At 52.5% G+C, this 25,644-nt stretch overlaps 1 protein-coding gene across 1 annotated transcript; it reads left to right on the top strand.

The window, feature by feature from the left end:
• Ceacam16 (CEA cell adhesion molecule 16, tectorial membrane component) lies at window positions 1–17,104 on the top strand. Its single transcript, XM_075980656.1, has 11 exons — window positions 1–55; window positions 2,777–2,898; window positions 4,362–4,430; window positions 6,772–6,867; window positions 6,964–7,148; window positions 7,594–7,607; window positions 9,657–10,001; window positions 10,517–10,792; window positions 12,666–12,944; window positions 14,977–15,303; window positions 16,976–17,104. The coding sequence occupies exons 1-11, from the start codon at window positions 1–3 to the stop codon at window positions 16,984–16,986; spliced, it is 1,779 nt and encodes a 592-aa protein (XP_075836771.1). The 3' UTR covers window positions 16,987–17,104.
• Window positions 17,105–25,644: the final 8,540 nt, after the last annotated feature.

Below are 25,644 nucleotides of genomic sequence, written 5' to 3' on the forward strand. Positions count from 1 at the left end.
ATGGAGGAAGTAGCGCTGAGGAAAAAGGAGTGTGAATTTGAAACTAGCCTGGACTGTACAGCAAGACTCTGAAAAAAAAAACCAACCTACAAACACTAGCCTGCCTCGGGACGCTTGAATATATTGTACTGTGCATTGGAAAACATGCCTCCCCTTACACCCTCAAGCTCCCCGTCACCTCAGTCTGGTCTCAGTTTACTTCCTCGGGTGTCTGCTGACCTCCCTGGCTGTAAGAATGACCTGTGTCCTCCCTATCCTCTTGACCCATTTTATCTTCTGTCTTACAGAACCACGACACTAATCTTTCTCTGATAATATAGGGGATTTAAAAAGATTATTGCTCGTGTCCCTCCAATAAGATTTAGCCACATAAGAGAACAAACTCTATCTGTCGTCTGTCCCCAGCACTTTGGCGTGGAGTCAGCACTCAGTAAATATTTGCTAGGTGATTGAATGACTTGGAAACCCCCGAGCAAGGAGAGGAGTGGGGAGGTGCCAAAGGGGTGGGAATGAGAGGCCCGTTTCTCCAATCCACCTGCCTGTCTAGCTGGGAGCATGGGTGCGTGCGTGTGTGCATGTGTGTGTGTGTGTGTGTGTGTGTGCGTGTATCTGTGCCTGTGCGCAAGTGTGTATGCTTCATGTACCTGTGTGTATGACGTTTTGTTTTTGTTTTGTTTTCCTGAGGCAGGGTTTCTCGGTGTTACAGTCCAAGCTGTCCTGGAACTTGCTTTGTAGACCAGGCTGACCTTGAACTCACAGAGATCCGCCTGCCTCTGCCTCCCAAATGCTGGGATTAAAGCGGTGTGCCACCACCGCCCAGAGTGTATGTGTTTTAATGTGGATCAAATTGAAGGTTTTGTATGTGCTAATCAAGTGCTCTGCCACTGATTCACACCCCCAGCCCCTCACTGGGGGATTCTAGGCAGGGACTCTACCACTGAGCCACACCCCAGCCCCTCACTGGGGGATTCTAGGCAGGGGCTCTACCACTGAACCACACCCCAGCCCCTCACTGGGGGATTCTAAACAGGGGCTCTACCACTGAGCCACACCCCAGCCCCTCACTGGGTGATTCTACCATTGAATTATTTTCCCATGCTTCTTTTTGCTGTTTATTTTTTAAAAAGGGTTTCATTCAATTCTCCAGACTGGCCTGGAATATACAATCTTTCTAGCCCAGTCTCCCAAGTAACTGGGATGACAGGCCTGTGCCACCAGGACCGACTGCTGGATGCTGTTTGCCGGTGAAGAATGAAGGGGACTTGGGGTCCTTTGAGCTAACAGCCTCCCTGGTCCATTTAGGACTTAAGGGATCTTGCCTTCCAGCCCTTCTTAGGAAGACAGTTCCCCAGAACAGGTTTACCAAATTCTGCCCTGCCCTGTGTTCAGCTTCCTTGGCTGGCAAGGGAAGGGGATAAGGGACTCCTTGCCTGCTTTGGTGGAGTAAGGGTCCCCAGTAGAATCTCCTAACACACTCCAGGCTTCCAAGTATTGACAAGTCAGTCTTGACTAGGAGGGAGATGGCTGGGCCCCTTCCAGTCTTGTGCTCCCTAGGGAGCTGGTGAGGTGGCAGATGAGATAAGGGGACTGGGGAAGGGGAGCCCCACAAAACAAGGTCACAGGACTGTATCCTCAAGTGGCCCCACAGACAAAGGATTGCTCTGTTTGTTTGTGCTTGTTTTATTTGGGTTTGAGAAATTCTTCTCTGTTAGTTTTGTTGTTGATAATTTTGTTTTTAAACTTTTGTTACATTTTATCTCTTGGGGGAGGGCGAGTGCCCCTGTTTTGGCACAGGTGTGGAGATCAAAGGACAGCTCTGAGCCAATCCTCTCCTTTCTCTGTGTGGTGCCAGTGACAGAGCTGAGGTCATCCTGGTCTGCTGCCAGTGCCTTTACGCAGCACTGACCCTGTTTCTGGGTTTTTGTTTTGTTTTTTTGTATTTATTTTGGTTGGTTTTTGTTTTTTGTTTTTGTTTTATTTTGAAACGGAGGCTTACGGAGGCTTGCGGGGTAGCTCAGGCTGGCTTCGAACTGGCAGCGATCCTCCCGCTTCACCCTCCCTAGCGTTGAGATTACAGGTGTGTGCTTCTGCCCCAGACTACTCCAGCATGCTATGGAAAGTTGTCCCGAGCATCACGGATTTTGGGGGTGGGGCTGGAGGACTGGAAACTGTCACCATCATTGGCCCCACTGCATCTATAGATCCAGCTCTTTTGGAAGCTAAGGCAGGAAGATTGCCTCATATTCAAGGCTAGCCTGGGCTATGTAGCAAAATTCTGTCTCAAAAAGAAAATGGGTTGGGCGTGGTGGTACAAATCTTTTGCCTTTGATCCCAACCCTCCAGAGGCAGGTAGGTCTCTGTGGGTTCCAGGCTTGTCTGGTCTACAGAGCCTGGCTACACAGTGAGATCCTATCTAAAAAAGAGAAAATTGAAACCGAAAAATAAGGGCCAGGGACTTCAATCGGTTTGATACAACGGTTGCCTAACCCAGAGCCCCGTGTCCGAACCTCAGCGCCAGGGAAACTAGGTGTGTGCCCGCAATTCCAGCATTGGAGAGGTGGAAGCTAGAGGCGGTTCAAGGTTACCCTACAGTACACAGTGGGTTCCAGGCCACCTGACTTCCAGGAGGCTTTATTTCAAAAACAAAAATGAAATTTACCCAAAAAAAAAATAAATTAAAATAATAAAAAGCTCTTCTAATGTAACATTCTAGTCCATCTGTTTTCGTCAACTCCTCACATAGAAATTGACCCTCACGTCCTCTGTTCTGTTTGAGACTGGGACCCCAGTGTCCTGGACAATGCTTGCACCAAGTCCGTGCTCCGATGTGTCAAATGGAGACTGACCAACGAGCCCCTCTATGCCCTGCACCTGACCGCTCAGCCTGAAGCGGCCCAGGTGGGCCAGCTCTAATCTCAGAAGACTCAGAGGGAATGGAGGTTTTGGTCACCCACAGCTCTGGGTACAGAGCAGCCTGAGGCTTGAGTGTAGCCCTGGGCCAAGCAAGTACACAGCAACAGCAGGTTTTGCTTAGGTTCAAAGGCTCCCACGGGGGCTGGGGGGTCACTCTGCCGGTAGAGTCCTTGGCCAGTTTGTAGGAAGCCCTGTGTAAACCACCTATAATTCCAGCACTCAAGAGGTGACTGCAGGACGGCAAATTCAAGGTCGTCCTCAGCTGCACAGTGAGTTCGAAGCCACTCTGAGCTACACAGACAAAATCCTGAAAACAAAAATAGGCTGGAGAGATGGCTCAGCAGTTAAGAGCACTGGCTGCTCTTCTAGTTGTCTGGAGCTCAATTCCCAGCAACCACATGGAGGCTTGCAACCACCTATGATGAGATCTGGTACCCTCATCTGGTGTGCAGTCAGTCAAACATGCAGACAGAACACTGTGTACTTTATAAATAAATAAATCTTTTTAAAAAATCAAAACCAAAAAAGATTCTTACTAGAGGAACACCAGGGATGGAGGAAGGAGCAGGAAGAACAGCAGACAGAGACAAGTCATGTGATGTTTTGGGGTTTAGAAGCCATGACACCAGTTAGGGACAAAAGGTAGCTCTGCCCAGAAACCTGGGCCTCCCTGGAGACTCCTAGCTCCTTATCGTCCACACCTGGTGTCAACTTCCAGAAGCACTGTGACCCCTACACAGCCCTGGGGACGCTGTGGAGACAGAGCAGGGAGGAGAGAGACGCGGGTCTGACGACTGAGATGAGGACAAGCTGGGGTCATGCAGGGAGGACCTGCCGAGCGGTACAGACAGGAGGAGGTGGGCAGCTCCAATGCTCTCTGTAGACTTCAAGGGGCAGAGGGTTCAAGGAAGAAAGGAAAGGAGGGGCAGGACAGACCGATGACAGACAGGCCTGGGAGCAGAACTGTGACGGACAGGGAGTGGGGGAAAGCACAGGGCTGGGGGGCGATGATAGGCGAGGGGGGGAGATTCCCATGAGGGTTGGCTCAGTGGCACACAGGGTCTCACGCGCCACCACCGTGACGATTCTCTATTCTGCCGAGGGCACGGGGAGCCATGGCAGCCTCTGTGCTGATGGAGCAGGGGAGGCATGAGGACTAAGACCCACGTCCTTCTTACAGCCTCAGGGGGCAGTGGCATCCTCTTGGACAAGAGCAGGGGCAGGTCTGGGAAGAGACTAAAGTCAGTTTGGGACAAGGCGATTGAGAGGCATCTGGGACCTTGGGGAAGCATTCTGAATAACAATTTGGGCCAGTTCCAGTACTCAGGCGACAGGGTAGAAGCGGGCCGACAGAGAGGGTGAGATAAGGTCACATTTGAAGTGGGGCGGGAGGCAGCTGCCCCGTCCCCACCCTCTCCCCTCCTCAGACCTCCTTCCCCTCTACACAGCCCCGCCTTGTTGAGGGCAATCCAGGACAAAGTAAAACTCAGGAGGCAACCAGCACAAGAGAGCTGCAGGTACGGCTTCCACCTAAAATCAGGCTGGGGGCCTCAGAGTGCAGTGTTTGTAACATGTTTGTAACGTGCAAGGCCTGAACATCCTCCCTCCACCTCCCTGCAAAGGGCAGACCCTCTTTCTGGCTTTGCTTTCCAGAGAAGTGAGAAGTTTTTTGGTTTTGTTTTTATTTGTGTGTTTGATTTGATTTTTAGATAGGGTCTCACTATGTACCTTAGGCTGGCCTGAAACTCACAGTGATCCTCCTGCATCAGACTCTCAAGAACTGAGGTAACTGGAGTAGACCATCAAACTCTAAGCTTTTCTGTTGTTCTGAGACAGGGTCTCAAGTCGCTCAGGCTGGCCCGGAGCTCACTGGGCAGCTGAGGATAACCTCAAACTTCCGACTCTCCTGCCTCCATCTCCTGAGCGCCAGGATGACAGGCGTGTGCCGCCACTCCTGGTGTATTCAGTGCCAGGATTGAACCCAAGGCTTCATGCTTACCAACTGGGCCGCATTCCCCAGCTGGTTCTACCTTTGTCTCACTGATCCTCGCCACGCCTGGGGATTTACCTAAACTAAACATTTGTCCCTAGACTCTCCCAGCTGCTAGGAAAATGTTGGCACACAGTAGGCACTCATTCAGTGTTTGTGGAAGGGGGAAGCTCATGTTTTACGGAGCACTTACTGCATGTCAGATGTTTGCACGCTTGTGTTACAGGCCCACGTGGGGTCAGGACAGCTGCCCCTCATTATTTGGAGGGGATGCTGGCTCTAAGAGCTCCTAGAGACACTGGAACTCACAGCTGCTCCAGGCTTTCTTACAAATGGCAGAAAGTTTAAAACAGCCTCAGCCAGAAGTGCCTCTAGATGACTGTCATGCAAATGAATGGGTTGGAGCAATGGCTCACTGGTTAGGAACACAGGTTGCTCTTCCAAAGGACCCAGGTTCGATTCCCAGCACCCACATGGCAGCTGACATGTCTGTAACTCCTGTCCCAGGGGATCTGCTGCCCTCTTCTGGCCTCCACAGGCACTGAACAGACATACATGCAGACAAAAGAGCTATCCGTGCACATACAGGAAAATTTTAATTTTTAAAAAAGAGAGAAGAACAGTAAAAGGTCTGAGGAGATGGCCCAGTGGTATGGACCCTTGCCACACAGCCTGATGAATGGTCTGAGCTCAGGTCCCGAAGCCCAGAGGTTGGAAGGGGAGAACTGACTCCTGCAAGCTGCGCTCTGGCCTCACATGCTGGCTGTGGCAGGAGCGTCTTAAGCCCTTCCCTCAGCAGTAAATATATAGAATGTGATAAAAACAAGAAAATGAGCTGGGCCTGGTGGTGCACAACTCTAATTCCAGCACTTGGGAAGCAGAGACAGGAGGATGTCTGTGAGTTCAAGGCCACCCTGGTCTACAGAATGAGTTCCAGGACAGCCAGGGCTACACAAAGATGTCCTGTCTTAAAAGCCAAAAAGAAGGAGGAGGACGAGGGGGAAGAGGAGGAGGAGGAGGAGGAAGAGGAGGAGGAGGAGAAAGAGGAGGAGGAGAAGGAGAAGAAGGAGAAGAAGGAGAAGGAGAAGGAGGAGAAGGAGAAGGAGAAGGAGAAGGAGAAGAAAAAGAAGAAGAAGAAGAAGAAGAAGAAGAAGAAGAAGAAGAAGAAGAAGAAGAAGAAGAAGAAGAAGAAGAAGAAGAAGGAAGAAGGAGGAGAAGAAGGAGAAGGAGAAGAAGAAGGAGAAGGAGAAATGCCAGCAAGGTGGCTCTCAAGACCACCAAGTCGTCCTCTGGTGCCCACACAAATGTGGTGGCACATGCCACTCACTTCACTTAACAAAAACAAAGAGGGAAGGACGGAGACACAAAGTAAGAGGAAAGAAAAGACAAACAGGGAAGGGCGGCGCTTGGCTCAGGTGGTAGAGGACTCCCGGAGTATTCACGTGGCCCTGGGGTCCACCGCCAGCACCCCATAAACCAGGTTTGGTGGTGAACACCTATAATGCCAGCACTCGGGAGGTGGCTGTGGGAAAACCAGGTATTCAAAGCCATCCTTTGTTACATAATAAATTCAAATATAGCTTGGGCTACATGGAACCCTGTCTCAAAAAAAAAAGGCATTTTTTCCCCTCTTGATTTTTTTGGGAGAGGGGCTTATGGTTCCCAGGCTGGTCTTTTAATCACTGCATGACTGAGGATGACTTTGAACTCGGGATTTTCCTCCTGCCTCTACCTCCCAAGCAAATGGGAGTCCTAAAGATGCCACTCCACAGAGTGGTGCCATCCACTGTGATGACACTGGTCACTCCCTGAAGCACTGAGGCTGGAGGGGCAGAACTTTCTCTCCTGTGCCCCTCGGTGACCCACAGAGCAGCAGTGAGGCCGTAGGCATGGTGGTCAAGAACAGCCCGAGAATCTTCTGTGCCTCTCTTTCCTCCTCCCCGGTGACCTGGTTCTCCTTTTCGGTACCAAATCTGGGCCTTTGGCACAAACTGGATTAGGCAGCTGCCCCAGGAGACCTGGCCGGGTCATGGCCCCTGGCCGGTGCTTGCCACACCCAGCCCAATGCCCAAACAGGGCCCCAGATCTTCTGTGACTCGATCCCTCCAAATTCCGGCGATCCGCCCCGATTCCAAATTGCCGAACGATCCCAGGTCCAGTGGCAGACGGAGCCAAGCCTCAACCAGGAAAGGGCCTCTGAGACTGGGACTCCATCACCACCAACCATCTCCGGCATCAACCTGGGGTGAAAGATGGCATTGGCCTGGTGCAGCTGGTTTTTCCTCAGTGGTGAGCAAGAGGGTTTCCCACCCCACCCCCCAGGTCCTCAGCCCACTCCCTGAACCATTAAGGGCCTAAAGACAGAGAGAGGAACCCCTGCCCAGGGGAGGGAACATGTGAGCCAGAAGCCCAGCTTGCACTGTGTGAGAGCAGCTTTGTTTCAGTCTTGAGAGGGAGGCCTGTAGGGTAGACTGGAGACGGCCCCTGAGAGATGTCAGCCATGGGAGAAGGAGGCTTAGAGAGTCCCAGAGCCAGAGCAAAGCAAGGTGACTAGTGGCAGGGTTTCCAGACTCTTGTTTGGGCTTGGTTTAGGTGTTTTTGAGGTAAAGTCCAGCCCAGGTTGGCCTGAAACTTACTTTGTATTTGAGGATGACTTTGCATTTCTGATCCTCCTACCTTCAACTCCCTAGCGTTGAGATTACAGGTATGTGCCATCATGCCAAGTTTATACACTGGGGATTGAACTAAGGGCTTCATGCTTGCTAAGCAAACACTCTACAAACTGAGTTGCATGCCCAGCTAATTTATATTGTCTTTTGTTTTTGAAATAGGGTCTCACTGTTTCCCTGGCTAACCTGGGCTAAACTCGCAATGTTGACCAGGCTGGCCTTGAACTCACAGAGATCCACCTGCTCTGCCTCCTGAGTGCTGGGATTAAGTTATGTGTCACCAAGCCCAGCACTAGTGAAGTCTTTTTGCTATTGTTGAGACAGGGTCTCACTATATAGCCCAGGCTGGCCTCAGACTTGAGACAGTCCTCATGCCTCAGCTTCCAGAGTGTGACCACTGTGCCTGGTTTGTGTTGCTCTTCCCTCAGCCTCAGTTACTCAGCCGTGAGTAGGCCTAGCTGGCAGGATCACTCTAAGGTCCTTAGAAGCAGGACTGATTAACATCTGCTGTTTACTGACTTGGAATCCTTATCGCTTGTTAGCATCCACTCTGAGAGGGATATTCGCCTGAGGCCCGACTTCCTAGGGAGGAAAACCAGGCCTTGAAGAGATGACTTGCTGGCCAGGGTCTCACCACACAAAGTGGCAGAGCTTTGCCCTAACCCCAGAACCTGTCACTACCACGCACTTCCTTCCAACCAGGAAGGGGCTGCAGACCAAGCCAGGCCTGCAAGTGTGTGTCATATGAGAAGTGCCAGGGACACCTTGTGAGCCACACAGAGAAGGAAGCAGCAGGGACCGGCCCTACTGGTTGGGACTTGTCTGTTTGCCCAGGATGGGGTGGAGGAGGCTGGGGTGTGGCTCAGAGGGTAGAGAGCTTGCCTAACACTGTGAGGCACTAGGTTTGCTCCCGGTACAGTGTGGTGATGTGTGCCCAGAGTCCCAGCACTCAGGAGGTGAAGGCAGTGAGATCAGAAGTTCAAGGTCACCCTCAGCTATGTGTCGAATCCCTGAGTCCTGGATGGAGGAGAAACTAAAGAAAGGAGAGAGAAAGGGAGGGAGAGACTCCACATATCCTGCTCTCTATGTGGGGCCCTTGTGCACACAGAGCGAGTGCCCCTGGATCGGGCGACAGACTTGGGCAGTTCCTGGCGTTAGTACGAGGTCACAGACTCACTTGGCTATATGAGCCTATGGTCCCGTCTGAGTCTCAGCCCAGTGCCTCTCATGGGAAACGTCCTGCCCCCACGTTGCTCTGCAGAGACACAGGTTGTGTATGCATAGTGTCAGGTCAGGTGGCCCAGGACGCAGAATTCCCCTTTGTATCATCAGCCTTGAGAAGATGGAGGTGAGTGCAGAAAGAGGCAATGCCATGCACGCTGTGCAGACTCTATGAACGCTCAGGTGTTAGAGCCTGACTTGTTGGTACATGCCTGCAAACCCTAGCCCTGAGGAGACCCAAGACAGGAGATCAGAACTTCCAGATAAGCCTTCTCCACTCCCTGCTCAAAATTAGGTGGCTGAGATGTTGAGGGCCAGAGGTTGGATCTGTGTGTCAGTAGCAGGGTATTTGCCTAGAATCCCCCAGTGAGGGGCTGGGGTGTGGCTCAGTGGTAGAGTCCCTGCCTAGAATCCCCCAGTGAGGGGCTGGGGTGTGGCTCAGTGGTAGAGCCCCTGCCTAGATCCCCCAGTGAGGGGCTGGGGCGTGGCTCAGTGGTAGAGCCCCTGCCTAGAATCCCCCAGTGAGGGGCTGGGGTGTGGCTCAGTGGTAGAGCCCCTGCCTAGAATCCCCCAGTGAGGAGCTGGGGTGTGGCTCAGTGGTAGAGCCCCTGCCTAGAATCCCCCAGTGAGGAGCTGGGGTGTGGCTCAGTGGTAGAGCCCCTGGCTAGAACCCCCCAGTGAGGAGCAAGGATGAGGTCCTGGGATTTATTCCAGGAGGAAATGTGGCTGTGGGATGCACACATCTTGCGTGTGTCTGATCTTGCAGACACTGGGGATGTCACCTCTGAGCTTGTCAACTCCTGTCAAATGAGGTGACAAGTCAATCCTATCCCATCCAACCTGCCCCTTCTGTTCTTCCTCAGCCTGGATGCTGAACACTAGGGCTGAGATCTCCATCACCCCTGAGCCCGCCCAACCTGCAGAAGGAGACAATATCACCTTGGTGGTCCATGGGCTTTCCGGGGAACTGCTTGCCTACAATTGGTATGCAGGGCCTACGCTCAGCCTGACCTTCCTGGTGGCCAGCTACATTGTCAGCACTGGTGATGAGACGCCTGGACCAGCCCACACAGGGCGGGAAGCTGTGCGCCCCGATGGCAGTCTTGCTATCCATGGTGCCCTGCCTGGGCACACAGGCACCTATATCCTACAGACCCTTAACAGGCAGTTTCAGACGGAGGTGGGCTACGGACACATGCAGGTCTATGGTGAGCAATCCCTTGCAACAATCCAGGACTTTCCATCCTCTTCCTTCACCCCTCCCTTGAAAAGAGAAGCGAAGAAAAAATATTCTTTATAATTGCATTTATTGAATTTGTTTACACATGTGCGTGTGTGTGCGCGTGTGTGTGTGTGTGTGTGTGTGTGTGCGTGCATCTGAACGTTCATGTATTTTAAATAAACACGTGGAGGTCAGAGGACAACTTTCAAGAGTCAGTTCCTTCCTTCTACCATGTGGAACCCAGGGATCGAACTCAGGTCGTCAGGTTTGGTGGCAAGTGCTTTTACCCACTGTACCATCTTGCCAGCCTCTTAAAACAGGGTGTGGGGGTGCCTAAAATAACACTAAAATGCTCACCTTCTCCATTCTGGCTTCCAGGATAATGTCTGTCTTCTTTGTCACTGTGGCTGGGGGTACAGAAGCACAGCTTGGCGGTGCTTCTTGCCCCGGGGACAGGAGGTGCCCCTCCCCTCCCCCTCTGTCTCTTGCTCCCCCTCATAGAGATCCTGGCCCCTCCCACGGTGATGGCCAACGACACTGCGCTGGTGGAGCGTAGGGACACCCTTCGTCTAGTGTGCAGCGGCCCCAGCCCCGCTGAGGTCCGCTGGTTCTTCAATGGCGACTCTCTACCTGTTGCTGTCCGCTTGGGCCTGTCTCCCGATGGCAGAATGTTGACCCGTCATGGCGTCCGCAGGGAGGAGGCGGGCGCCTACCAGTGCGAGGTGTGGAACCCCGTCAGCGTCAGCCGCAGCGAGCCCCTGAACTTGACCGTATATTGTGAGTCTTCCGAGGCACCCGATACCCACATCTCACAGATGGAAACAGAGGCCAAGAGAAGGAGTTCACAGTCACACAGAAAGCAAGTTGGGAAGGAGCAAGGGTCCCTCTTAAAATACACCTGACTTGTCGGTCACTCCATGAAGCACACAGATTGTAGCTAATAATGTCAGGTCGATGTAGATGAGTGACGGAACAGGTGTTCCTTATCAGGGTGTCCAGAGGTAGAGGAAGAAGGCTCACCATTAATGCCAGCTCAGTTAGAAAGATTTGTCTCAAAAAAAAAGAGAGAGAGAGAGAGCTGGGCAGTGGTGGTGCACACCTTTAATCCCAGCACTAGAGAGGCAGAGGCAGGAGGATCTCTGTGAGTTCAAGGCCTGGTCTACACAGCAAGTCCCAGGACAGCCAGGAATGTTACACAGAGAAACCCTGTCTTGAAAAAAAAGGGGGGGAGGGATATAGCTGAGCTGGCAAGACATTTGTCTGTCATGTGCCAAGCCCTGGGTTCCATCTGAAGAACTCTAAAATGTTCGTCCACAGGGAAGTGGAGACAGGATCCTGAACTTAAGCCTTGTCAGCTGTGTATTGTTCAAGGCCAGCCTGGGCTACAGGAGGCCCTGTCAGAAAAGAAAAACTTCCCTAAATAAGATGTCCAACAGGGATGTTTGGATTTGACAGGGTGGAGGATAACGTCACCAGGACTTAGGACTTAGAGGGGACAACACAAAAGCTCATCACAGAAGCACATAGTAGTACCTGGGGCAAAAGCTTGGTGGAGCGGAATCCTGAGAAAATGAATCACTACTATGCCCAGCCTTGGCGGAGCAGTCCTTTAATCCAGGAGGCAGAGGCAGGAGAATCACTGTGAGTTCAAGACCAACCAAGGCTACATAATGAGGCTCTGTTAAAAAAAGAAAAAAAATCAGGCTGGTGTATAAAACCTGAAGTCCTAAAGCCCTAACCAGAGGATGACAAATGCCAGCACCCTAGCAGCAGAGGCGAGGCTGCGGAGTCTAGACGGCAAAGCCTAGAAACAACCCTAGCAGAGGTGAGGTTCCGGAGTCTAGACGGCAAAGCCTAGAAACAACCCTAGCAGAGGTGAGGTTCCGGAGTCTAGACAGCAAAGCCTAGAAACACCGCCAGCTGAAGTGGCATCCTAGAACCAAGTCATGATACCAAAGCGTCTAGACCAGCGGGTCTCAACTTGTGAGTCGTGACCTCATTAGGGTTGAACGACCTTTCACAGGGGCCACCTAAGATCATTAGAAAACACAGTTATTTACATTATGATTCATAACAGTAGCAAAATTGCAGTTATGAAATAGCAACGAAAATAATTTCATGGTTGGGGGTCACCACAGCATGAGGAACTGTATAAAAGGGTCGCAGCGTTAGGAAGGCTGAGAGCCACAGCTCTAGAATCTTAGACACACAGATTTCTAGGGTCTGACATAGAATGTAGATTTGATTCATTTTGTTTTTCGAAACAGGGTTTCTCTGTGTGGCCCTGGCTGTCCTGAAACTCACTCTGTAGATAGACCAGGCTGGGCTCGAACTCACAGAGATCCACTTGCCTCTGACTCTTCCCGCTGAGATCAAAGGGGTTCCCACCACTGCCCAGCTCCAGACATTCTTTTTTATAGATGAGAAAAAAAACCTGAGTTCTGAGTTCTTGTGGGAGGGGAAGTGAGTCTCAAGATTACACAGTGGATTAGAGATCAAGACGCCACCAAGAGAGGCACAAGTCCTTTCTTCCTGTACTCAGGTCTGCCGGCCCCAGGGACCCAATCTAGTAGACAAGAAGGGGTGCGTGCTTCTGTCCCCTCCCAGCCAACCACCCGCCCCTCCTGTGTCTCTCCCTCCTGCCCTACAGTTGGCCCTGAACGAGTGGCTATCCTCCAAGATTCCACCACCCGTACGGGCTGCACCATTAAAGTGGACTTCAACACATCCCTCACCCTGTGGTGTGTGTCCCGGTCCTGTCCTGAGCCAGAGTATGTGTGGGCCTTCAACGGGAAGGCCTTGAAGAATGGCCTGGATCACCTGAACATCAGCAGCATGACGGCGGCCCACGAGGGCACATACACATGCATTGCTAAAAACTCCAAGACTCTACTGTCCGGCTCTGCCTCTGTGGTGGTCAAGCTGTCTGGTGAGTCAACCCCAGCCTGATGACCAGATGCTCTCCACAGAGGCCCAGCAGGCCTTTGATGACTGGACCACCATTTTCCCAGAAGAGAATTAGATTCCCAGCACCTGCGCTGAGCAGTTGGGACAAGGTGGCAGGCATATTGGATTGTCCCCCTCTTGTCTAGGAGCAAAAAGAGTCAGGCAAAATCCGTCACATCAGAAAATAAATGGTGACTCATATCCTCTGCCTTGAGGTTAGAGTGAGTGACGTGTGAGCCCCGTGTTCCCTTCGGGGGGTGGCAGAGTGGGACACTGGGGTCCATGTCCTTCTGTGTAATTATCCCTGTTGGTAGAAAAGCCATCGATAGCTGAGAGTCCTGCCCAGCCCAGGACACGCAGGCCTGAACCGCACACTCTCACACCACAGCTGGAAACCCAGAGGCAGCTGCCGGCTCCTGGAGAAATCCAGCCAGAGGCACTGTCTTCACATCTCTGTTCTACATAAGTGTGGGGGGTGTGGGGGGTGTGGGGGGAAGTGTTGGGCATTGAGAAACCTCAGAGAACACTGCCCATGCCACAAGGACAGTGGCTTTGAACATCAAGTTCTCATCTAAAAATCACAGTGTTTGAAAGGTGAAGGCAGGAGGATCAGGAGTTTGAGGCCATCACTGGACACAGACAGTTCGGAGTCAGCTTGGGCTACAAGAGACCTTGTGTCAAAAGAAAAAAATAGCATCGATAATTCTACCTGGGTTTCTTCTCAAGCGGCCATTGTCCCCTAGGGACAGTGGGAATCGTCCTCCCCCTCCTCCCTCCCTTCTTCCTCCACTAACAGGCTGGGTCTCATGAAAAGGGTGGGGATGGACCCCTCTTTCACGCAGAACAAAGATGGAAGTCCCAAAGGTAAGTGAGCCTCCTGTCTTACCTGTGAGGGCCCTTGGCTGGAGACAAGGTGGACCAGAGGACTTCGGGGACAGCATGGGGGGTGTCCAGGGTCTGCAGGTATGTGTAGGGTGTACCTAATGCAACACCCCCAAGTTTGCTTCCTCCCAAGCTGCCAGAAATCGTGTGGCATATGCTGGGAGTGAGATAGAGGACAGAGAGACATGACTGTTACTCTGCCTGGGAAACAAGCTGATCTGATGGAGGAGGCACGGTCTTTCTCTAATCTCAGGAGATTCAGGGAGGGGAGCTGCCAGTCAAAGAGAGGAGGTGCAGCCTGAAAGAATTTCCAGGTCATTAGGAGATACTCATTTACTTTAAAATTCATAGTCTGATGGGGGAGACACAGGTCCCACTATAACTGTCGTAGAAATTTTCTAATACAATTGAGATAATTGCTCCCAACTCTTGGGGAGGGGTCTCTAACTTGATCAGAGTGTTCCACTTTGATAATCCCCAATTTTTTAGTCTGATGGAGGAGACGGGGGCTCCCACCTTGGAGAGAATCTCAAACCCTCAAACCAATGGGGTAGTCTTCCCAGCTTCTAGGGTCCCAAACTTGATTAGAAAACAATCTAGACTTTCCCAATCTGATGGAGGAGACACAATTCACACCTCGTGAGGATTTTTAATGCAATACAGGATGCATGGCTTCTTACCTCTTAGAGGCTTCTGGTCTGATGGAGGAATTGTCAGCCCATATTCTCGGGTCTGCTACTTTCACAGAAAAAGACATGCTATGGGAAGAGAAGTTCCAGACATCCTATAGGGGAGACACAGCCACATTTTCTGGGATTCTCAACCTGATAGGAGTGTTTGGAAGCTCCCACCCTGATGGAGGAGACATGGCCAGATTCTCTAGGGTCTCCCAAATTCTTAGGAGGGACAACCTGCACCATCACCCATGGCTAAAATCTAGAGAGGGGAGATGTGTCCCTGGCAAGCACCACTGAGAGAGTCTATGTGATCACCCATGAAGTCACCTCCATCCTTGGCCTCCCCAGCACCTCATGAGGAGCACTTTCCCCGGAGGAGTTGGCCAAGGGAGGGGGAGGACTCCACCCCACACCCAAAGCAGACCTGGCTGACAGTGATGGTGGCTCTCTCTCCAGCCGCAGCCGTGGCCATGATGATTGTGCCTGTACCGACTAAACCAATGGAGGGCCAGGACGTGACCTTGACCGTCCAGGGCTACCCCAAGGACCTGCTAGTCTACGCTTGGTACCGTGGACCTGCTTCAGAGCCCAATCGATTGCTCAGCCAGCTGCCATCGGGGAACTGGATCGCCGGCCCTGCACACACGGGCCGGGAGGTGGGCTTTGCCAATTGCTCACTGCTGGTGCAAAAGCTGAACCTCACGGACGCTGGGCGCTACACACTCAAGACCGTCACACTGCAGGGCAAGACTGACACGCTGGAGGTGGAGCTACAGGTGGCCCGTGAGTGAGCGGCGTGGGGGGGCACAGTCCCACAGGTGGCCTTCTCCTCCCTCACAAGCCTGAGGGACATGGGCACGTGCCTCTCCCATCTGACCTGAGCGTCCCCATATGTGGCACTTGCCTTGCCTCTCAAACGATGACGACCACCAAGGGTGGAGGGGCCTCCATCAGACTGAGGTCTCCTTGCCTATGTAAGGTATATGTCAGATGGAAGGCTATAAATAGGGGTGTCGTGTGAGGGTGGGCATCTTTTCTCCTCAGGTGAGTGGAAACTAAACCACAGGGATGCAGCTTCTTCCACCACACTGGGGAGTTGGGGTGAATGCAGGTATTTTCCTCCCCCATGAGACGTGCCACAAGGGCAAAGCCATTTCCACCTTCTGACACGAGAGCTCCCCCAACCTGAAATGCATGATGTGCATTAGGATGCAGGCTGCTAGGTGTGTCTCCTCCGTCAGACAGGGTTCTCATTGGGAACGACCTCTCCCACAGTGGAGAACCATGTCTCTTCCATCAGACTCAAACCTGTCTTCTCCATCAGACAGGGAGTTCCCAGAGTCAGGGACAGCATCTCCTCCATCAGACTGGGAAACTCCCAGAGTCAGGAACTGTGTCTCCTCCATCAGACTCGGAACTCCCAGAGTCAGAAACTGTCTCCTCCATCAGATTGGGAAACTCGAGTCAGGAAATGAGACTGGGATCTCCCAGAGTCGTGGACAGCATCTCCTCCATCAGACTAGGAGTTCCCAGATTTTGGAACTGCATCTCCTCCATCAGACTGGGAAACTCCCAGAGTCAGGAACTGTGTCTCCTCCATCAGACTCGGAACTCCCAGTCAGGGATAGTATCTCCTCCATCGGACTAGGAGCTTCCAGAGTCAAGAACCATGTCTCCACTATCAAATTGGGAGCTCCCAGAGTCAGGAATCATGTCTCCTCCATCAGATCGGGAGCTCCCAGAGTCAGGACCCTTGTCTCCTCCATTACACTGGGAGCTCCCAGAGTCAGGAACCATGTCTCCTCCATCAGATTGGGAGCTCCCAGAGTCAGGGACTGTGTCTCCTCCATCAGACTGGGAGCTCCCAGAGTCAGGGACTGTGTCTCCTCCATCAGACTGGGAGCTCCCAGAGTCAGGGACTGTGTCTCCTCCATCAGACTGGGAGCTCCCAGAGTCAGGGGCATGTCTCCTCCATCAAAGACAGGGACCTTGTCTCTTCCATCAGACTAGAAGCTGCCAGTCAAGAACCATGCTCTCACAATTAAAGACCATGTCTCCTCCATCAGATTAAGAATTTCCAGAGATCTTCAAGGCCATGTTACTAGGGCAGGTGCGCTGGACAAGTGCCCCTGACAGAGAATAACAATCTGTAGTCTTGCCTGTCCCAAACCTAGACACCCAGATGTCAAGATCCTGAGCCAGGACCAGTCAGGACCCAGCCACTGGCTGTCTGGGTTCGCGCAGGCGCACTCCCGAGCCCGGGAATTCCTTTGCAGCCTTCTTTGTCACAGTCCAGCTGGAGGACCAGTCTACCTTCCTGCACCACCAGACCCCAGATCCTGGCACAGGCTGAGCGGGCGGAGGGGACCGCGGGAGGCGCGGTGGGCGGGGCTGCGGGAGGATCCTCCTGCTGACTGACAACCTCCTTGTCCCCGCCCTCGGTCCTCTTGCACAGCCCTGGAGTAGCCGCCGCCGCCGACGCAGCCGCAGCAGCAGCAGCACCCACACCGCAGGCCACTGAGACCTGGAGAGAAACGCGCTCTCGCAGCATCTACCCGCATCCACCCCTGAGCCCAGGACCGCTCACCTGTAGTAGGGATGCAGACCGCGGTCCCGCCATCGTGCCTTCATCTAGATTTAGTGCCGAGCTGTGGGAGAGCTACCCAGTCCATAAACGTCAGGATGAATGCACGTGGTTGTCAGCCTCTCCTTCCACCGCCGCCAGTTGGGTCAAGTGTAGTTAGGCCCCCCTGCTTTTGGTTGTCACCCCAGAGAGTGGGCGCATGTGCACCTAGGGATGCTTGTCCCACGCCCCCTCTGATCCAGGGTAGGACCTGGAGCCTTCGCACAGGTCTGCAGCTCACATGGAGGGGTGCCCTGCTCCCCAGAGAGATAAAGACCAGACCTCTATTGGGACAAACAGAAAGAGTGGAGTAGGGGAGGACCCTGTTTGCTGGGTAGCTCCAGCCCTCACCCTTGCCCTAAGGCGGGGCTACTTCCCCTCAGAGAACGGTATCTCTCAAGGGGCTGTCCAGCACCTTCTAGATCTCAGCCATTACATCAAGAACGCAACAATCATGGTGGTGCATGCTCGTAATGCCAGCAGAGCTGGAGGCAGGAGGATCAGGGGTTCAAAGCACAGGGCAGTCTATGTAACGAGGTTCAAGACCAGCTTGGTTTACATGAGACCTTATCTCAAAAAAACATTTTTTAAGGGACAGAGAGATAAAAGAGGGTTGATACTTTAGGAGTAGATTGTATGGACATAGAATTACTTCTCTCACACATTTAAAAAAAAATTCTAAGAAGTACATTGTTGGATGGAATCCCCACACAGTCTTCAGTAAGAGAACCGTCTGTCTTCCTGCTTCTTCTTTAGCTTACGGCTTCCAGTTTCTCAGTCACCTCAAAGGGCCCTACTGGCTGCAGGCTTCCTTGTTGCAGGGGACTCTGGGAAATGTAGTCTTACCCATGGGAGTGTTGACGCCCCCAAATGATGTCATCACTGGTCAAAGAGAATGGTTCCCAGGTGGGAAGCAGGCAGCCTCAGCTATGCTGGGTTGAAAATTCTGCATCTCACGCTGCACAAAATGACCTATTTTACCTACACCCAAGAAGGTAAGAGGCACAGCCAATTACCAGGTCCCAGAAAGCTTGGGGAACTACGGATGCCAGCTGAGGCTGTGTGAACTGGGCATTGTGTGAGGGGTAGATGCTTAATTAGGCCAGCAGGAGGGGGAGGCAGAGAGGGAGAAGGAAAGGAAGGCCTCTAAAGTTTCTAGGTCAAGCTAGGTTCTGTATCCCTGGTACAGGAAGGCTCAGGTGTCCCCATGACAGAGTCATAACTCCCTCTGGGCATCTCTAGGCGCCATCTCAAGCCGGTACAGTGTCCTCCATTTACAGGCCACGAACAAAAACGACAACCACCATGAGATAGGCTTTGTGGTGAAGGGCACTTAGCTCTGGGTTCCAAACCTGCAAAAGAATAATAAATGAGAATAATGTGGCTAGTTTTATTTTTTATTGCTGAAGAATGAATCTAAGACCTTGTGAAGACTAGACAAGCTCTACCACTGAGCCACACCCCAACCCCTCACTGGGGGATTCTAGGCAGGGGCTCTACCACTGAACCACATCCCAGCTCCTCACTGGGGGATTCTATGCAGGGCCTCTACCACTGAGCCACACCCCAACCCCTCACTGGGGGATTCTAGGCAGGGGCTCTACCACTGAGCCACACCCCAGCCCCTCACTGGGGGATTCTAGGCAGGAGCTCTACCACTGAGCCACACCTCAGCCCCTTACTGGGGGATTCTAGGCCTCAGGCTTTCTTTGGGTTTCTGATGGTTTGTTTTGTGCTTGGAGGCAGGGTTTTGCTACAAAGCCCAGGCTGACCTGGAAGCCAAATGCCTCCTTCCTCAGTCTCCTGAATGCTGGCAGGGCAGGGGCACCCAGCCGCACCCAGCTACACCCAGCTACAGAATTCTTCCCAAGGCATAAATGGCTCCCCACTCTTCATATTCCATTTCCTCTCATTCCACAGCCTTCTCTATGTTCCAGAAACCCAGAGGAGTAGAATAAATAAATAAATACATACATACATGCATATGAGAATTGGGCTGGTGGAGGCGGGGTGGGTGGCCAGATGACTCATGGGTAAATGCATTTGCTGTCAAATCCGATGTCCTGACTTCCATCTCCATGGTCCACATGGTAGGAGGAGAACTGACTCACAAAGTTGTCTCTGACTTCCACATACATGCCCTGTCATATGCGCACATGCGTGCACACACACACACAAACAAAGTTCAAGAATTAAGCTGGGGTACAGCTCAGCTTGTAGAGCGCCTGCCTCTGCACGAAGCCAGCCCCACATAAACCACGCAGGGTTGTGTACAACTGTCATCCCCCAGGAGAGGCAGAATCAGGAGGATGCAAGTATGTACGTTCCAGGCCAACCTGGGCTACAGAGTGACACCCTGAAACAAAAGAACCAGTCTCCTCGACTGGTTGTCATGGTGCACACCCGTAACCGCAGCACTCCAGAGGTGAAGTAGGAGAACCATCAATTCAAAGTCCGTCCTAGGCAACAAAGCCAGTTTGAGGCCAGTCTGGGCTACCAAAGACCCTGTCTCCGGAAAGCGAGAATCAACAGCATGGCTGAGAGGACCACTTGAATGCCCATAGCCAAAGATGGCTGGCTTGGGCATTTCAGGCTCTGAACTGCATGACGGGTCTAGGATGCCAGAAGTCCAAGGCCAAGGGCTGGTGAGGGAGCTCACTCTGTGAGGACCCCTATCTGGGCTGGTAGGGGGCCATCTTGTTTTGGCCTCCCAGGGCCTCTTTCCTGAGAAGGCCAGAAAGGCAGAAGATGGGCGAGAGTCCAAGCTCCCTAATAAAGGTACTAATCCCATCAAACCAGGGTCCCCTCTTTATTGAGCTTTATTATTTGTTTATTAATTAATTCATTTTTGGTTTTCAAGTCAGGATTTCTCTGTGTAGCCCTGGCTGTCCTGGAACTCACTCTGTAGATTGGGTTGACCTAGAACTTAGAGATCTGCCTGCCTCTGCCTCCCGAGAGCTGGGATTAAAGGCGTGCGCCACAATGAGGGCATAACCCCACTTTTATGGGGTTTATGACTGCCCCTTGACCTCAACGATGCCCTTTTGGGCTCTGTCTCTAAGTCCAGTTTCTTTAAGGACTTAGAGCTTTGGCACAAGGGAGTGAGGAGTGGATTGTCCCCACCGGTCTCTCAGCTTCGAAGACAGTGCCAGGCAAACAGCTGGTCCTCAACAGACGCTTGGTAAAGAACCAGTGGATGGAGTGGGTGAGCACCTCAGACCTTGCTCTGCTGGTCATGGGGTCTGTACAGGAGCCAGGTCGATTTTAGGGGTGCGTATTGAAGAGAGCAACAGGTTCTCCCTCAACAGCCCAAATAGGAAGCAGAGACTAGGAAAGCCTGTAGACATACCATTAAAATGATGGCCTCAAGGCTGGAAACAAGGAAACACAGGCTATGGAATTTAGACTGAAGATGAGAAGCAGCCTCATAGAGGCAGACATTCAAACTGTTCATGAGAGGGTGGGGGCGTGGCTCCATGGTAGAGCCCCTGTCTAGAATCCCCCAGTGAGGGGCTGCGGGTGTGGCTCCGTGGTAGAGCCCCTGCCTAGAATCCCCCAGTGAGGGGCTGCGGGTGTGGCTCAGTGGTAGAGCCCCTGCCTAGAATCCCCCAGTGAGGGGCTGGGGGTGTGGCTCAGGTGGTAGAGCCCCTGCCTGGTATTCATGAGACCCTGGGTTCAATCTCCAGTACTGAAGTAAAATGAATAAATTAAAAAATAGGAATGGCAAGATGGCGCAGCTGGTAAAGATGCTTGTAGCAAAAGCCAGAGGACCGGAGTTGAATTCCTGGAGCCTACATGGTAGAATGAGACAACCAAATCCTGAAAGTTTTCCTCTGACCTCCCACAGGGGTGTTTTGGCATACAAAGCAACACACACGTACTCACACACCACATAAATAAAATGAGGTTTGCACGGGTTTCTGCTGGAACATACAGCCACAATCATGGTGGCTTAAAATAAGTCTCCTAAAGCTAAAATGAAGCTGTTCTGAGGCTCCAGAGAAGAATCCATCCCTCCTCTCATCCCATTCCTGCAGGCTGTCAGTGATCTCAGATCAGAGGTGAGAGAGAAGGAAGGGCATTCCCGACAGAAGGGAACAGCACGAGTAAAGGCTAGAAGGCGCCCAGGAGGAGAAAGCAACTGGAATATCGAGGAGATGAAATAGCTGTGGGAGTCAGAACACTTGGCTAATCCTCTGGAAGGTGGGAACTGCGGCAGAGGACGCACAGGCTCTGAAGCTGGGTGCCACCAGCACCTCTACAGCTGCCTCTGAAAAACAGGCCTCACCGTAAGGGAAGAAAAGAGGCAGGGACATGCCAAGTGTTGGGCCCCAGAAGCTGCTAGACAAAGCAAGAAGACAGGAGGGGGGGTGCAGAGAATACAGTGAGAGAATACGTTGTTCTGGCCAGCCCTGCCTGGACCCTGAGACACAGGAGCTCTGGAGGGAAGTGGGTGATAAGTGCGGGCTGTGGTTTTCACCCATCTGCAAAGAAGCTTCGTCCTCTCCCCGACTTCCCCTCCCGCCCCACAGGCTGCCTTGTTTGTTCCTTCATCATTCGTCTATGATGGGAAAGGCTGGATTTCCCCTAACCCAGCAGACTCCTCTTCCCTCTGCCTAACCCGACCCTCCCACCTCGGGAAGCCCCGTGCGGCCTCCCAGAATGTCCCAGAAGGATGAAACTGCTGGTACCTTCTGTTACCCATTCATCCAGCCAGAGGGCTCTCCAAAAGAGGAAGGAGGTCACCCGCAGTCACCCAGCATGTGGTCAGCTTGGGACACTGGGACTTCATCGCCCTACTGTCCTCCCAACACCTCACAAGACATATCTTTGATATGAGGAACAAGTTTGTAGAGGAGGTTCTGCAGGAGAGGGGGTCTGGATTCACACCCAGGTCTGTAAGCTTAGAGGCGAAGGAGACAGGACCTGGCCCTGTCTTCTCACTTCTGTTGGGGAGAAAGAAAGACGTACCCCCAGACAGACCGGCACGGCCCAGCAGACAGGAGAGTTCAGGAGGCTGTAGGAGCTAAGAAGAACCAGCGAGGACTTCCTGGAGGAGGGGAACAGCTGCCTGTACCCTAGAGACAGAACAGTGTACAAAGGTGCAGCGCCAACGGGAAGCCCGAGGCCTTGGGAATATGTCCATTGCCCTCTCCGGGTAAACAGTATGCCTCAGTAAACAGTTAGGCACAACAAATATTCACTCGTTCATTGAATAAACACTTCCCGGAGTTCGGAGGGACGTGAAGACACCGCGGCGACTACCACGGTCCCACTTGGATTGCAACCTTGACCTAGGAGTCAAGAAGCCAAGCAGAAGGAAGGAGAGGAAAAAAGCAGAAAGGATGTTCCAGGCAGTGGGGACAGCCTATGAAAGGAGGTCGTTTCTCAGGGCGACGGTTTACCAATGGCTCGCGGTTCCTCTGAAGCCTGGGGGTGCTCAGAGAGGCCTGATAACTCTGGCCCATTGGCAACTCCTCCCTAAGGCACTGGGAGCCACAGAATAGCGAACACAGAAGGAAAGAGTGGGCTTGTGTTTCGGAAATAAGCCTCCTCAATGCCCCCGGGGGATGAACACAGAGAAGCCACAGAACCACAGCGGCAGGGGTGGTCAGAATTTGCACCCGGTGCCAGGGAAAGCGTGCAGAGACTTTTCTCGGTTCCCCGGCACTTTTCTCGGTTCCCCGGCCGTGGGTGAGACGTTGGCTCGTAGCAGCCTCCAGGTGGCGCCAGTGAGCCGCCCGCCGAGCTTCTCCAGCATCAAAGATGGGTGGGCCCTGAGCAAAACACTGAGGTTTCCCCTGTTGCCAGCCCATGCTCCCTGACCCTAGTTAGAGGACCCCATAGTAGATTCCTGATCGTTCCCTTCTGCCTGGGGCACCTTTCTCCCCATCAGACTATAGGAAGTCCACGGTGCCACCACCAGACCGCCCCACACTCCTGTGAAACTGTCCAGGACTGGGGTTGTCGGTGTGGGATAGGGTGGGGTTTGGAGTGGGCTGTCACTTCTCACACCAAGGGAAGGAGGCACACCTGTTTTGTTAAAGAGAGGGAAACTGAGGTACGCACGGGACAGCGAAGCCCTGGCACTCCGCCGTGCTTCAGATGAAGCCGCAGACGCCTCTGCGCCCACTTGGCCCCCCTGTCTGCACCTGACCCCCAACCCTGCGCCCTGGATAACTTCCCTGGCACGAGGACCAGGGGAATTTCTGCCCCGCCGGCCTCTGGGCCACTCGCCTGCCCTTCCCGGCGCCAGCCACAGCTTGGGGTTAAAGTCCAGAGCCCTGCCCCGGGCTCCTGGCTAATCGGAAGGGAGATGAGGCCCCACTTCCTGCGGGGACTCCCCTGCTACCAGAGGTCTCACACCCATCCTTGGGAGGCAGCTTCTCCAGAAAATTATTCTCCCGTTACTGATTCTGTAGCCTAAGCTTGGAGCTCCGCCCACCCCATCCCCCGCCCCCGCCCCAGCCTCAGTTTCCTCTCACAGTGAGCTCCAGGGCACAGTAGAGTGAGATTTCAGCGTGGCTGTGGGGTCCCGAAAACTGTTGTGTGAGACCCCAAACCAGCTAGCAGTTACTCCTTTGTTTTGTTTATTTGTTTTGTTGTTGTTGTTGTTGTTTTTCCAATTCTGTGAGAGTGTCTCACTATGTACCCTGACAGGCCCAGAACTCACAGAGATCCCCCTGCCTCTGCTTCCTGAGTAGGTTCTGTTGCAGTACTGGGACTTGAGTCCAGGTCCTCTGGCTCACTCCGGGAGGGGTCTAGTACCCAGCCCCTCATTGGTGGATTCTGGAAAAGCCCGATACTACCAAACTACACTACAGTATCCGAGATATTTAGGAAACTGAGGCAGGAGGAGCAAAACCCAGGCCAGCGAGGGTAAGCTTGGAGAGCCTGCCACAAAATAAACAGCGAACACTGCGGAGATGACTAAGTAGGTAAAGGGCATTCCGGACAAACATTCAGACCCGAGATCGGATCCGCAGCGTCTGCAGAAAGGCAGGGCACTGTGGTATACACGTGGGACAGAGCAGGATGAATCTCTGGAGCGAACTGGCCAGCCAGTCTGGCAGAAAAGACTCCAAGTTTAGCAAGAGTCTCAAAATAAAAGGTGAAAACCAGCAATGTTGGCAGAAGCCTTGGATCCCAGCACTCAGGAGGTCGATGAATCTCTGTGAGTTCAAGGCCAGCCTGGTCTACGTAGCAAGTTCTAGCACAGTTGAAGCTAGGAAGAAATATGAACCAAGTTCAAACGCAGGAGGGAACATGAGGAGAAATGAGGGGCTTCTTTCTTTCTCTTCCCATGGCCCTTTAGCCTTCCCTTTTTTATTTTTGGAGGAAGGTTTTGAGGCAGGTTTCTCTGCATAGCCCTGGGTGTTTTAGAATTCACTCTGGCCTCAAACTCACAGAGATCCACCTGCCTCTGCCTCCCAAGTGCAAGGATTAAAGGTGTGCACCACTGCATTCCAGTTTATTGTTATTTTATTTTATTTTGAGACAGAGTCTTGTGTAGTCCACACTGGCCTCAAACTCACCGCACCCTCAAGGGTAGCTTTGAACCTATGACCTTCCTGCCTCTCCAGGGCCAGCACTGGAAGTGTGCACCACCACACTATTTCTCGGGTTGCTGGGGACTGAACTCCATGTGTTACCTGTCTAGGTGAATGCTCTACCTATGAACTACATCCCAGCCTTGTTTCTGGCTTTCTGAACTCAAACTCACTATGTAGCCAAGGCTAGCCTTCAATTCTTAATCCAGCTGCCTTCACCTCTCAACTTCTGGGGTCACTGCCGTGCCTTACCATGCCCAGCTCAAGTTTGCCTAAATTTATTTTTACTTATCAATTTTTATTATTTTTTCATTCACAGGGTCTGGAGTCTGGAGCATCACACAAACACGCTACCCTGAGCCCCAGCCCCAGAGTGGATATGTCAAATATCTGCCTCGCCCATCAGGACTGTGTGATCTTTCAATACATCTTTAGCCTCTCTGAACCTTGACCAAGGACATAGGGTAAAGCTGACCCTCAAGTGTCCACGTAGATCTGCCCAGGACATATGTCCAAACCAAACAGGAGAGCCTTATGAGTTTTTAGGGTGGAACTGGCCACAAAGCCCAAAGTAGCTGCCAACATGTCTATGTTGCGAGGGGTGGGGCTTGTGCCCGGCACTGCCAGGCCCCAGCTGCTTCCTTTCAAGCTGATCCTTTGGTGACCTGGGAAATTGAGCAGAGCCATGGCTGGGTTACACAGGGTATCATCAGCTCACATTTAAGAGTTTTAGTTTGTAAACCAAGCATGATGGCACACTCCTTTAATCCTAGCACCTGCCAAGGGACAGGTGGATCTCTGTGAGTTCAAGGTCAGCCTGGTCTGCAGAGTGAGGCCCAGGACAGATGGTACCACACAGAGAAACCCTGTCTGTAAAAAACAAACAGAAAAAAAAGGATCATTGTGTGTTTTTGCTTGGGGAATTTTTTAAACATTTACTTAATGGGTGGA

This window comes from Microtus pennsylvanicus, chromosome 1 (assembly GCF_037038515.1).
Source record: "Microtus pennsylvanicus isolate mMicPen1 chromosome 1, mMicPen1.hap1, whole genome shotgun sequence".
Classification (NCBI taxonomy): domain Eukaryota; kingdom Metazoa; phylum Chordata; class Mammalia; order Rodentia; family Cricetidae; genus Microtus; species Microtus pennsylvanicus.